The sequence below is a fragment of the Lactuca sativa genome, chromosome 2 (assembly GCF_002870075.4).
Source record: "Lactuca sativa cultivar Salinas chromosome 2, Lsat_Salinas_v11, whole genome shotgun sequence".
In the NCBI taxonomy this organism is placed as follows: domain Eukaryota; kingdom Viridiplantae; phylum Streptophyta; class Magnoliopsida; order Asterales; family Asteraceae; genus Lactuca; species Lactuca sativa.
Genome location: NC_056624.2, coordinates 40,191,904 through 40,206,634, shown reverse-complemented (window position 1 = coordinate 40,206,634; position 14,731 = coordinate 40,191,904). Strand labels below are relative to the sequence as shown.

The following is a 14,731-nucleotide window of genomic DNA, read 5'->3' as shown; positions in this document are numbered from 1 at the left end:
AGCGTCAAACAGTTGACTGATTGAGATGAGGTTGTGTTGAAGAACCTTTACATAAGAGACATTCTTGAATACTAATGAGTTGCACTTGATAGATCCATATCCTTTTGTAGCTCCCTTACCATTATATAAATATGTCACAATAGGACTATCCTTCTTTATGAAATCTTCCAGAAGAGACTTGAATCCAATCATATGTCTTAAGCATCCATTGTCTAAATATCAAATATGTTCTTTACCCTAAAACTAATATATATATATATATATATATATATATATATATATATATATATATATATATATATATAAGTGGTGTACCCGCACAAAGCGACGACAAAGAATGCAGGCGCGAAGTAAGTAGTCTTTTCCGCAAATTAACTTTCTTTTGATATGTGCCATGTAGTTTTCTTTTTGAAAACATACCTTTGGGAACACATATCGAATGGTTTTGTTTTGGCTAGTAATTACCCTAATGTTCTGGGGGTTTTGGATTTTTTATTTACATGAAATAGATGGATCGAGTTCAATTGCCATAAAACATACGCATATAAAGTATGGGTGAGAATGAAAGTCGGGTATACACCTTCAGAAAGGGAACTCGGTTAGAATTGTCAATTCCATAAGCAGAGCCCATGTGAATGGGACTGGTTCTTGTTCCTAAAATTCCGTATTGATCGATTTTTTTCCCTCTGACGATAAAAATATTATTTGATCAGATCATTGAATCAATTAGTTCTCTTGTTTCTCTTCCTTTGTTTCCCTTTCTATTGAAATATCTTCAATTTTTTATTTCTATACATGTGTTTTCGGGGGTCTACAACCATTATGTGGTATGGGGGTTACATCCGGTATGGGAATTCGTTCTTATATTTATAGAACCTTTACCCGATGGTTACTTGATGAAATTGAGTTTTTTTAATGAAAAAGCATTTATAAGTATAAATGAGTGATCTTTTAAGACCAAAGTTGAAACTTTTTTAGGTGTTGTGGGACAGTAATCACATAAGACTATCATTCCAATCATTATCTCAAACAATGAAAATTGTCCCAACCTGTTGCGGAACCCGGTTAGTGCACCCCCATAAAGGTCGGGTATTCTCTATCAAACCGGGTATGAAATGTTTAATAAGATGTTATCTCATTAATTATTAATATTATGATGGTATGAACTTATAGGACAAAATAATGACACTACCTATACCTTGATGACCAACTACATCAAAAGTTCTTATAAAGTTACTGAAATCTAAAGTTATCCCACATTGATAGTCAAAATTCAATGTCATGGTCAAACATAAATTTGTTGAATTGAAACCTGAATGCAAAACAATTAGTGTATTTTAATTAGTTTAATATTTAACAAAATTATATACAGATTAATCGAATTTATGCATTTTTTCCGAATGAATCTACAATGTAATGAGATTTTGGTAATTCAATTTATATTGGATTTTTAAAACCAAAAATAAAGATTTTAGATATTTTGTTTTTTGGTTAGGAAAAAATAAAACAAATAATGATGGTAAATAAAAGTAGAATTGCATACCATCAATAGAAATAAGAGCAAGATACATGTGATCCAGGTGGGGATCATTTTGGTATTTTGGCACCAATATAAAATCATCATGCAAGAAAAAGCAACGCATCGTGTTTCTTTGTGCATATTCAAAACTCAAAAGCCATATCCCATGGTTTTAGAACCATATTCCCAATATGCTTCTATGATGTCCATGGCAACATGAAACAAAAACACAAATATGAAGAAAAAAACTCAGTCCTTATCAGATCACAAAATGGAAGATACAAAAATAAAATATAAGACTTAAAGTGAAAATCAACCAATAAATTTTTAATAATTTCATTTAACATAATCAAACCGATAGTAACAGAGCATCCAGGATATGAAAATTTTAAGGGTTCACAACCCTGTATTTGTAAACTACATTGATATAATTAATTTTGTATATCTAACATAATCATAATAGTCAAAAGGAAAAGAACTATTACCATAATGTTTACAAAACAGATGAAATTGATCCATCGGTTGTTCTTGTTGGTTGTGCAAGATCTAAACACACAATGTATAAACACTAATCAAATTTCTAGTTACTATGACATATTTCAACACTTGTTGAATCAAAAATCCATACAGTAAGCAAATAGCGTAAGAAAAAGATGAAGGTGTAAAACATTTACATCTAATGGACAATACATCATTTCTCTTACATAATCACTTTTCTAATCGTATAACCATCTCCTAGGGTTAGGGGTGTGTGACGTTGGCATTAATGGTGATGGGATATGGTTAGGGTTTCTCTTTTCGATAGAAGCCTGGTGACATACAGGATGGCGAACGGCGGTGGCGACAAATGTGGACTTCAAGGGTGTCGATCATCGGGGGATTTTAAACACACCCTATAAAAAAAGTCAAAACCACCTGTACAAAACCACTAGTAGTAATTTTAATTAAAATAATATTAAAAATGTAATGATTGTAATTACTGAATCACACCACACCGTGTCTCCTTTTCAAAACCATTTTGATGTTTTATTTTAAGTAAGTTACAGAAGTTGTCCTTGTGTTTTGATCTGATTTATAGTTTTGATTCCTAAATTTATAAATTAATATGTTATATCCTTATAGTATATAAATATTACGGTTTTAGTCTTTCTTTTATATAAAGAATATATTATTATTATTATTATTTTGTTAACAATTTATTTATTTATTTATTTATTATTATTATTATTATTATTATTATTATTATTATTATTATTATATAACAATTTTATGTATAGCTTTTTTATAAAATTATTTGTATTTTTTTAAATTAATTATATAAATTACATATATCATATTCTTATTTATTTTTACCTTTATTTATTCATATTTGTTTTTGTAGTTTAAAAATCTTTTAATATTTTTGATATATATATATATATATATATATATATATATATATATATATATATATATATATATATATATATATATATTGTAGTTTAAAAATCTTTTAATATTTTTGACGTCTTAATCAAATATACTTGTTTCTGTAGTTTAAAAATCTTTTAATATTTTTGGCGTCTTAATCAAATATATCATTTAATATTTTTATTACGTCTTGTTCGGTCACAATATAAAATGTTTTTTTTTTACTTTTTTATTTTTCTTTGCCTCGAATAAACAAAATAGATCCTCGTACAATGTTTTTTTTACTAGTGTTTTCTTAAAAGTTAGAAGCGAGAAAGCTTCCAAAAGCTGTGTGTCAAACAGGCCTTAGACCCTGTCGGTATATGATGAATATCATAATTTTACGAATTGTCTATGTAAAAATTAATCAATTAGATGTGACCAAGACGCCGACTAATCCCCTAAAGAGTTATCGGATATTAATACGAACCTAATCAATATAAAAAATAAAAACAATATATTAAGATGAAACAAATCAAAGATAAATAATAATATAATAATACAAAAAATAATATTAATGTAACTACATGCAAAATTGGTGGGTTTTGAATAAATATACTAAAAATAATTTATTAATATATATATATATATATATATATATATATATATATATATATATATATATATATATATATATATATATATATATATATATATATATATATATATATATAGAGGTTTAGGTTCAATGGAAAATGATTAATTAGGGCAACATATGCTGGAACCAATGATCAAGTGACACGTGTCCATTTCTTTATTCATAAGCAATGTACTATGGAAGTTATTTATGTAGTTATTCCAAAATGATGTGTTGTCATGCTTTTATTGGTTCCAACATATGTTGTCCTAATTCTTTATTTTCCATATAACCTTTCCCTATATATATATATATATATATATTCACAAACATGTGCTATCTTTGAGGTATAGAGAAACTCACATTGCCAACCATCGTTTAATATTCTAAAAAAATTATTTAAAAAAGAAGACAAGTAAGGGTAAAAAAGAAATCAGTAAAAAATTTATATGTCAATGGTTTTGACTTTAAGGTTGTAATGGTTTTGACCCAAATTTCGGGTGCCATTAACAACACCCCGATCATCCAGTTGAGAGGGAAGAACATTTGGGTGGTCGGTGACCTGCTTCTAGGTTGTATTGGCAATGTCGGTAGGGGGTGGTAACGGAGGCCTGCTGGAGATTGAAGAGATCAAGTAGAGAGACGGAAGGTAGAAGAAACGACGACTGATGGTGTGTAAATCATATTAGGGTTTTCTACCGTAATTTACGATGAAAGGAGAGTGTAGACGTTTTCATTGTATGCTTATAAAAATTGTACATTATGTTCTAATAGGCGTATCTCTTAATTTTCAAGAAACATCAAAAATATTTTATATAATAGTAAATATATATATATATATATATATATATATATATATATATATATATATATATATATATATATATATACACGCACACACAATATGCCTTCAAAAAAAATAATCAAAAATACACACAATATACGTCGACTCATTTTGCAACGAGTCACTTAAGTGAAAACATTATAACAATCATTCAAGGAGACAGTTCAACAAGTTTCCCTTTTTGATCCACTTATCATTACGAGTCATGATTTTATCAGCGTGAATGGTGTTCGTTTCAAAAGTGCACTCGATGACTTCATCATTACAGATAAAAACTTTTAGCAAAATCTTAGTGGAAGCAAGAACATACTCATGAAGAGGAGGTTGATGAGAAAGATCAAGAGCAAATAATTGATTAACACATTTGGTGATACCATTAGAATCAGTGGAGCAGTGAGTGTCAACTAAAGTTTGATTTATAAAATAAAAGCTCACAAATCTATTCTTAAAATTTCCTTTTAAACAGTCAGTTTTATAGAATGTTTGTTTAGTTTCAACAACAAAAGATTACATAGAATAACTATATTATGCACTGACGCTGATAAGCTTGATACACTGGCGCTGATAGTTGAGAAGACGCTAACGATGACAGATAGCTTGTATGAGTGTTTGACTCATCAGATCATAAGGTGTGACCTTATAGAAGCCGTGAAACTTTCTTTCGTCTCAGAGATGATAATTAATTCTTGTTTTATGTGGAGATGAAAATCACAAGACATGGAAACAAAGGTCGTGATAGATATTGAAAACTTGCAAATGTAAGCCGTTAACAAAAACACTCATATTGTGGTTTTCAATTTAAGCTAAAACTTGATGATGGTTACTCGGTCAACTTAAATTGTAAAAAGATCAACTCTAAGCCTTCTACGTATAATAAACTGAAAATCAATTGGTAAAAAAAGTCTCATTAAAATTCCCATGTTTTGTATGGAAGGCGGCTTTGGGTAGACTCCTAGCGGTTATGAAGCTCGAAAGCATGGGGCATTAAGGTGCTTTCAACTTTAAGTCCCTTATCTGGTATTGAACAGGAATCGGTGGATGACTTGCTAGTTAGATGATTGATGACAATTGATGTTAGAGACTAGATCCTAAAATAGTATGAAATTCAGGTCACCCAATTCGATAGTGCGACTGAATTCCTAAATTGTGCGGCTACATGGGGAACTTTCCAAGAAAAATGGTAAAAGTCACTGCAGTGTTCTATGCGCTCCTATGGTTCACTTGGAAGGCACGAAACGATAAGATTTTCAAGGTGATTAATACAAATTTTGCCAAGATTGATAACGAGGTCATTTTTGAGTTGTATTCTGGGTTCAAATATAGATTATGGAATATGTGTGGTAGATAGATTGGCCGGAGTGTCCCTCCTTTTTGTTAATTTTTGTTAAATTACTGCAATGTTACACTTTCTCAATGCTATCCTTGTACTATTGCTCACATGTAGTTACTTGCTAATCGCATGGTCTTTTAATATTATTTACCGATTTGCCATTTTTAAAAACAGATCGATTAGATGTTGACGTAGAAGAATTGATTAATATTTAATTTGGAAGAGTCAAATGAGAGACAAAATTAGTACCACATAAAAATTATGGATTGATTGATTAAAAGCTAATAAGGAAGAATTGATTGAAAGTTAATGTGGAAGAGTCAACCCTCAAATTAGTTAAAATTTGAAGCGGAAGAATCAACTCCCAAATTAATGATCTTATCTCATGTGTGGTGTATAACACCCCTCTAGGGCCGGCAATTCTCGACACGACACGCGACACGACCCGCGACACGACACGAAATAAACGGGTTTGGGTTGAGTTTTTTAACACGCCAACCCGTCAACCCGCCAATCTGCCAACACGTTTATTAAACGGGTCATATATGGGTTTCTCAAAAAATAAATGGGTTGACCCGTCAACCCGTTTATATTTTTAATTAAAAAAATATATTTTTTATTTTTAAATGTATTTATATTTTGACTTGTGGTCCTAACTCATAAGGTCGTAAGTAAGTTTGTAACCAATTGATTTTCCTCATTTTTTCCCTAAATCAAATGGTGTATCGGTGTATGGCTGTATGAGCGATTGAGGCATTGAATATGTTTCTATGAATGTTTTTAATTTTCATTTGGATGTTTAAGACTTTAAAACTTAAGTAGTTAAGTGTCTAAAATTTAGATATGTTTGCATCAACCATCAAGAATTTATTCATGTTTAATTATTAATTTTATTTATGGAATCTAACCCACGAACCCAAATCTAACCCACAAACCCGCCAACCTGTGAACCCGTAAAAATAAATGGGTTCATGGGTCATATATGAGTTTATGTTCCAAACCCGCCAATCCGTGACACGCCAACCCGTGACCTGTATATTTAAATGGGTCGTGTTTGGGTTGGCATATTTTGACCCGCCAACCCGCCAACCCGCGGCACGCCAACCCGAACACCGCACGATTGCCAGGCCTACACCCCTCAATGTGTTTGTACTAATTGGTACGTCTCTTTTTCCCTTGAACAGTCTTCCAATGTTTTGGGCCTGATTTCCAATATCGTCTTTAGCCGTTTAAAAAGAAACATGTTCTAATTTTTAAAATATAGTAATTTTTTTAGTTAATAGTCAAGTCAACCACATTTCTTAGAGAAACCCTTTTATTGTTTTAACTTTACACCTTTCCTTCATGGCTAAATCATGACAGGCGTTTCTTGATTCTAGAAATATTTTAGAACTTTTATATTCAGAAAAATCCCAAACAATATTCAATACATTACAATTTCTAAATTAAAGCCATATCATATCGCTAAAAAAAAAAATAAAAAAAATAAAAAAAATCAGCTGTTTTCCTATAAACCATACTAACTGATTTCCAATTTCCAACACAACAACTACTTTCTTAATTCTTACTTACGACTTTTTAGGCCTAAACTCGATACCTTGAATAACAAGCCCAGTCTTCCAATTCCCTCCGTTCACCTCCGCCACACGCAGCTCCAGTTCCGCCGCATCACCACCGCCATTAAAGTATTCTCCGATCTCAATCTCAAACCACCCATCGTCTCTTTGTTTCGGACCATTCTCTTTAGAAGGGGGAGGCACAACATCCCAATTCGCGAATGCCCCTTTGCTAAATATCCCAATCCGCCTCCTTGATCGGAGTCCTCGCCTCCGCCCTGCTTCAGGGTCGAGATACACCAACCGGGTTTGACTCCGGTCGCCGTGAAAACCAATACACACCTCCACCGGTTGGTACTCAAACCCATAAGCTTTCGATGTTGTTTTGAACACAAGAAGAGCAACGTATGTTGTATCAGGGGAGAAGATTGAAGTATTGATTTTGCCGATGATTTCAAGTAAACTCACACTGATAAGTTCTGCTACCTCTTTGAATCTATAATTCGAGATTTGAGTTAAATTCAGAGAGATAACATTTTGAATTTATGATCTGTAAAAGGTGTTGATTAATACCTTGATTCTGGTGTTTGTGTCCATATCCAACAATTTGGAGAATCGGAAGATGCAATTGACAGTTGTCTCGCGGCTAACATGTAACATTTCTTCCCGCTGCTTTTATCCAACCAGAAACTCTGTTGAAAATTAAATGAAAAGCAGAATTAGATCGAATCGACACAATCCGAAGCTTCATTCATGTTTCGAGATCTCAAAAACGAAATTCATTTTTTTTATTGGTAGAAAAATAACAGAAAGTGTGAAATCAGATAGGAAAATTTTACGAAAGTATACCTTGCTTCCTTCCTCTATAATGATTGGATGATCACAGAGACGTAGATACACCTCCTTCTTCGATCCGACTGCACCACCGTCCGCCGTCTCCGTCAGGTACTCCGGCGGTGTGAAACTCTCCCAAACGCTATCCCACTGTGCCGCCGACCGGAAAACGGAATTGACGGAGGACAAACGGGAAACATCTCGAGGGCTGGTGAGTGCTAATGCTTCTGCTATGAAACCTTCCGGCAAAGACTCGAAAAAATCCTCCATATCTACTTTCAGTTGTGAAAAAACTTCAGAAATGAGTGGTTGTATAAATGTGGGTGTGTGGGGTATAAATGGAGACATTACGTCAATGAATGACGTGTTTAATTGTGGTTCATATCATATCAACAAAAAGTCAAAAACCAAAAGTTGTTACTTGTAATGTTATGTGGTGTCCAGCTGTCCTTTTTTTTTTTCTTTTTTTTTTGAATGGTCGGCAATTCTAGAAAAAAATTTACAAGTGGTATTTAAGGTTTTCAATTTTTCTTAAAATAGTCTTTACCAATTATTTTTTTTCAATGAATGGTCTTTATTATAAAGTAAACCTTGCATATAATAGTTATTTTATAGATGTCTGTAGGTTGATCTATTAAAATGAATTTTTTTTTTTTTAGATATGTATAATATCTTGCATTTTTTTTTTTAAGTGCAGGCGTATATTAAGAAAAAGCTAGTCAGGGGCTAGGAGGTACAAAATGTTCCAAGAATAAAACAAAACAAGGCAACATAGAAACAGAAAGGAAAAAAAGAGAACTACATCCAATAATAATACTCCAAGATGGGGTCGCAACACCACTCAATCCACCTTAGATTTTGTCCTTATCGATTCCGCACATTGATCCATAAGTACGAATGTTCTTGTACCTCATATGCCAGTACCGTTTTTGATATGGAGTTTGAGTTTAAGGCATGAGTATTACTATTTCTAAATCCCCAAATTACCCACAAGAAAACCAACATTATAGCTTCTTGAACCACCTTCAACCTTTGATGTCCTCCTAACAATTCCTTACATTCTAACAACTCTTGACAAGAGCTAGGAGAGTGTTCCAGTAGCCGACACCATCTACATACCTGCAGCCAAACTTCCTTTGTGATCGGGCAGCCCACAAAGATGTGATCTACCGTTTCTGGGGCTTCATGACACATCGGACACAAATCTGAAGAGTTGATGTCAAGCTTGAAAAGGTTCTCCATGCATGGAAGTCTACCTTGACAGACTCGCCAAGCTAGAATGTTTATCTTACCCGACTCCAGTGGGTTCCATATCCATCTATCATTACTATGAGGCAGAACCAGATTATCAATATGGTTTCCCAATGAAGAAACAATATATTCCCCCGATGGATCAAGTGATCATGTCCATTTTGACGAACTGTCTACATTTAATACATGTTGGAAGTAATTCAAGAATGACACCTGTTCTTTTTCTAACGATATTGGCAGGCATGCAATTGAACCCAGCAACCACTTCTTCTTTTTGTAGCCATAGGTCGAGAAACGCCTCCATTAGGTCCATGAATGGCTTTAATCACCAAAGCCCATATGCTGTCAGGCTGTTTTCTGAAACGCCACCACCATTTTCCCAAGAGAGCAAGATTTTGCGCCTTTAAACTACCAACACCGAGCCCACCTTTTTCTTTAGCTGCGAGGATCTTATCCCAAGCAATCCAGGCCATTTTCCTTGATTCCAGGCAGCCTCCCCAAAAAAACATCATCTGAATTCTTTCAAGACTTTTAATCACCTTTATAGGAGCCATATATATAGAGAAGTAAAACGAGCCAAGGCTACTTAGTACTACTTTGCATAAGGTCAATCTACCCCCAAACAACAAGGTGGAGGCTTTCCATCTGGATAGTTTTGCCTGGAATTTTTCGATGATAGGTTTCCAGTGGGTGACTCTAGCCATAGAAGCGCCAACAGGGAGACCTAAGTAGGTAAAAGGGAGAGAACCAATCGAATGGTTGAAACTACGGGCCACAAGTTCCAGCTCACAGTTCTGAACACCAAACCCATATAATTTACTTTTTGACATATTAATCTTGAGTCCCGATGACAGTTCAAAACATCTTAGAATTCTGATCAGGTTTTTCGTATTTTCCGTTGCCCATGATCCCATAAATATTACGTCATTAGCGTATTGAAGGTGAAAGATTACTGGATCACGGTGGGGGAGTTGGATACCTTTAAATATGCCCTTTTCTTTCGCCGATTCAAAAGCAATGTGAAGTCCTTCAACTTCAATAATGAACAAGAACGGGGATAATGGATCACCCCGCCGAACCTCGCGCTCCATACCAAATTCTTTTGTTTCTGACCCATTAATAACCAAGATTGTAACATCCGGTTTCCCAGGTATTATATTTTGTTCTTTTATTTTTGGGTGTTGAGGGGAGACTCGGCGAGTTGGCGTCTAGACTCGCCGAGTATGGTCGCAGATTAGTATGCGAGTTCACAGCTGGACTCGGCGAGTCCATGCTATTTAATGAAACCCTAATTTCCAGGCTTTGAGACCTATTTAAAGGGTCTTAGGGCCGTCATTTGCGGCCACCAACCCCCAGAGAGAAACCCTAAGATATCTAGAGTGTTTGTGAGGAAGGAGAGGCTATCCTTGAACCTTTTGTGGGTGTTTTTGCAAGAAGGAAGTGTTCAAGGCAAGAGGAGGCTGAAGGAGGTGCTATTTTGGTGGTTTTTGAGCTCATAGAGATTGTATTGAGGTATTATTCTCGGACCTTCTTCAGTTTTTGGTGTTGATTCTTAGTGTTAGGGTTTTCTAACCCTTTTAGAGGTTGATTAAGTGGAGCATTTGGTCCCTTCTCGAGTTTGTGTTATGGATATGGACCCAAAGAGGTCCAGAGGCCTTAACCCTTGGAGCTATATGAGTCCTTTTGGGAGCCATGAGCTAGGAATGTCATTTTTGGGGCTAAATCACCATTTTGGAGCATTTAGATGTTATATAAGTGCCAAGGTCCGAACTTTACGTGATTATCATGCTTGGGGAGGCCAGATCTATGATTATATCGAACATCTCTGACCTCAGGAGTTGTATAGAGTTTGTGCATGGCATGAACTCGCCGAGTCCGAAGAACAGACTCGGCGAGTAGTATGAAGGTTGCCCGTTAATCACTCAGTGAGTGGACTTGCCGAGTTGGGGAATAACTCGGTGAGTCAGAGAGAGTCAGGGGAGTCTGAGTTCAAGTTGGAACTCACCGAGTTGTTCTTGAGACTCGGCAAGTTGAGTCGGGGTGGCCCCGCGATTCATGCTAGGTGGAACTCGTCGAGTCAGGGGAAGTACTCGACGTGCCAAGAGAGGGACTAAGGGAGTCATTAGACACGTGTGGACTCGCCGAGTCGCCCTAGTGCACTCGACGGGTCAGGTCAAAGTTTGACCGTTGACCTTGTTGACTTTTAGGGTTAAGTATAGTGTATTTATGAGATTATTTACTTTATGTGATTAGGCGGAGGCTAGATCACATTTCTACCGAGTCAGATACTTACCGAGACATTGAGGTGAGTCTTCTCACTATACGTTACCTAGAGTGGTATTATGTGTTGACCAAAGGGTTTTATGTGTTACGTATGAGTTTATGTGCTATGTGATATATGTATGTGTATGATGATATAGACCGGACCGGAGGGTCCAACGAGCTATGACCGGACTAGAGGGTCCAACGAGCTACGGGACTGGAGGTTCCCGCTGAGACACATCGACCGAAAGGTCGTATTATAGCCTCGAGTGGCGTATATGTTGTATGCAGTATTTTGGGGAACTCACTAAGCATTTATGCTTACAGTTGTTGTGTTATGTGTTTTAGGTACTAGTGATGAGCGCGGGAAGGCGCCGACATGATTCGTACACACTTATGGAGTTTATGTTTGAGATTATGGGGAGATGTTTTGTGATGATAACAATTGATACAATATGTTTTGACAATATTTTATGAGTATGTGTATGTTTTAAAAATGAAAATTTTTCTTGAAAATTTACGTTGTTACAAGTTGGTATCAGAGCCTTGGTTTGAGGGATTCGGATGCATCTTCGGGCGTATCTGAACTCAAACTGAGGATTTGAGGAAAATTTTGATAATGAAGTAAAATATTTGAAAAGAATAAAAAGAGTTTTGAGACAAACAGAGCAGAGCCGTGTGTACGATCAGCCAGCGCCCGAACGGTGAATCCCCAAAAGCACCCTTACATTATGTGTTATGAGATATGTTATGTTACATTATGCATGCTAGAGTAGGCTAGGTATACATATTAGGACTAGAGTGGCCTGATTTGTGATGCCTTAGCCTAGGAGATTTCTGCTGCTGAGATGCTTCGAGAGTGGGTAGATAGCAGTTAGGAGCTCAAGAAGATAGAGTACTTGTAATCCAAGATCCAAGGAGGAGGACTTGGAGTGAATGCTGATGCGGTGTGGTCAGTAGTATTGGGCCCGTACTACTGAAGACACCGGATCAGTGGGCATTCCAAGTAAGAATCTTTTGGACAACGGAGGAGAAGTAGGGTTGCGTCATCGAGTATGTGTATGCTCAATCGAGTCTCTAATAATTTCTTTGTTGTATTTCAGAGGCATCATGGTTGGAACTCGACACACACCTGAGAGCAGTGGTGTCAGCGACGAGGAGATCCGTCGATTGATTCATGAGGAGGTGGCTGCCGCCATCCGGGCTGAGATTCCCAAGATGTTTGGGGACATCAAGACCACGTTGATTGAGACTTTTGATGAGCGGTATGCAGCGTTGACTGAGGTTGCTGCAGCTGCAGCTACTGCTGCTGTTGCTGCTGCCAGATCTCAGGGAGGTGACTTGTTGTTGTTTCGGGAGTTCAGCAACACGAAGCCACTAGAGTTCGATGGGATGCAGGACCCGATTGCTGCTATGAGGTGGATCTTTGACATCGAGGGATGTTTCTATACGTGTTCTTTTCCAGAGCACTTGAGGGTTCGGTTTACCTTGAACCAGCTCCGCCTGGGAGCGAAGGATTGGTGGAAGTTCGTGACGGCGAACTTCACGTTGGCTGAGATTTCCGAGGTGACCTGGGAGAGGTTCACCGCTATGTTCAGGGAGGAGTATGTTCCCCCGGTGGAGAGGGAACGGTTGATTCAGGAGTTCTTGACCCTCAAGCAGGGTACTGATTCTGTGGCAGTGATCACCAGGAAGTTTCATGAGAGGGCGATGTTTTGCCCTGAGTAGGTCTCATCTGAGCAGGCTCGTATGAGCCGTTATCTGAGTGTTCTGAGGAGAGATTTTCGGGAGTTCGTGGCGAACTCGACTTGTCGGACATTTGCTGAGTTCCAGGCAAATTCCCGGAAGAGGGAGATCGAGTTGGAGACTCAGGCCAGGGAGGAGGCCGAGTCACAGAGGGTGGATCGGCAGCCGACTCAGTCTCAGCCGACAGCCAAGCGGGCTAGACCTGCTGATTCGAGATCTGGGGGCGCGAAGGGTCGCACTTGTGGGAAGTGCGGTAAGAGTTACGAGGGGTCGTGCAGGGCTGGGGTGTGCTACAAGTGTGGGAAGGAGGGGCATATCGCGATGGATTGCCCCAAGGGATTTTCGGTTTTCTTTCATTGCAACCAGATCGGCCATCGAAAGGTCGAGTGCCCACAGCTTCTTTAGGGATCAGCGCAGGGATCTGCGCCTGCTGCTAGGGCTACCGAGGTTCGGCCGGTGAACGTCGAAGCCCCGAAGGCTCATGGGAGATCATTTCAGTTGACTGCATAGGAGGTCCGCACGGCGCCCGATGTTGTGGCTGGTATGTAATCTATTTCATCTTTTATTTGGGTTGAGTTTTTTTATGCTTATATGATGATATGCGTAGGTACTTTTCTTGTGAGTTATGTGCCTGCGTTGGTATTATTTGATTCGGGTGCGAGTCGGTCGTTTGTTTCCGTAGCTTTTAGTCAACATATTAGTATCCGTAGAGAGGCATTGGATCGGCCTCTGCGAGTTTCCATAGCTGATGAGCGAGTAGTGTATGCTTCAGATGTGATTCGAGGATGTGTCCTTGAGATCTTCGGTGTGGAGTTCCCTATAGATCTGGTTCTGATCGCGATGGGGGACGTGTGTGTTATAGTGGGTATGGATTGGTTGAGCCGATATGAAGCTGTGATAGATTGCGAGCGTCAATTGGTGACGATTGGAGACCCTAGTGGGGGAGTTCTTACGGTGTACGGCGAGGGTACACGTTCGGGGTCAGCATTTTGCTCGACCGCCAGAGCACGACAGAGTCTACAGTAGGGCTGTAGGGGATTTGTGGCATATGTGATGGATATGAGGTTTGTTCAGAGAGACCGAAGTCAGTTGATGAGGTCCCAATAGTGCGTGAGTTTTCGGATGTGTTTCTAGAGGAGTTGTCGGGTGTGCCTCTGGGGAGACAGGTAGGGTTCGGTATTGAATTGGTTCCAGGAGCTGCACCTATCGCCAAGGTGCCTTATCGCCTTGTGCCTCCGGAGATGCAACAGTTATCCTCGCAGCTTCAGGAGCTGCTGGGGAAGGGGTTTATCAGGCCGAGCAGTTCGCCATGGGGGGCGCCTATTTTTTTGTCAAGAAGAAGGATGGTTCGCTCCGGATGTGC

General features: G+C 37.7%; 2 protein-coding genes across 2 annotated transcripts; both read right to left on the bottom strand.

The window, feature by feature from the left end:
- Positions 1–7,092: 7,092 nt before the first annotated feature.
- LOC111886609 (F-box protein PP2-B10) lies at positions 7,093–8,472 on the bottom strand. Its single transcript, XM_023882873.3, has 3 exons — positions 8,125–8,472; positions 7,849–7,967; positions 7,093–7,771 (listed from the first exon to the last, which is right to left on the bottom strand). The coding sequence occupies exons 1-3, from the start codon at positions 8,455–8,457 to the stop codon at positions 7,288–7,290; spliced, it is 936 nt and encodes a 311-aa protein (XP_023738641.1). The 5' UTR covers positions 8,458–8,472; the 3' UTR covers positions 7,093–7,287.
- A 1,112-nt stretch (positions 8,473–9,584) lies between these two features.
- On the bottom strand, positions 9,585–10,451 carry LOC111886414 (uncharacterized). Its single transcript, XM_023882660.1, has one exon. It carries the CDS (start codon positions 10,449–10,451, stop codon positions 9,585–9,587), a length of 867 nt encoding a protein of 288 aa, XP_023738428.1.
- Between the last annotated feature and the right edge of the window lie 4,280 nt (positions 10,452–14,731).

Excerpts from the sequence above, each read along its gene's own strand:
- LOC111886609 (XM_023882873.3), bottom strand. The coding sequence starts at position 8,457 with ATGTCTCCATTTATACCCCACACACCCACATTTATACAACCACTCATT. Across the intron at positions 7,968-8,124 it reads TTATAGAGGAAGGAAGCAAG|AGTTTCTGGTTGGATAAAAG; the intron begins GTATACTTTCGT and ends AATTTTCAACAG. Across the intron at positions 7,772-7,848 it reads ACACAAACACCAGAATCAAG|ATTCAAAGAGGTAGCAGAAC; the intron begins GTATTAATCAAC and ends CTCGAATTATAG.
- LOC111886414 (XM_023882660.1), bottom strand. The coding sequence starts at position 10,451 with ATGGAGCGCGAGGTTCGGCGGGGTGATCCATTATCCCCGTTCTTGTTC.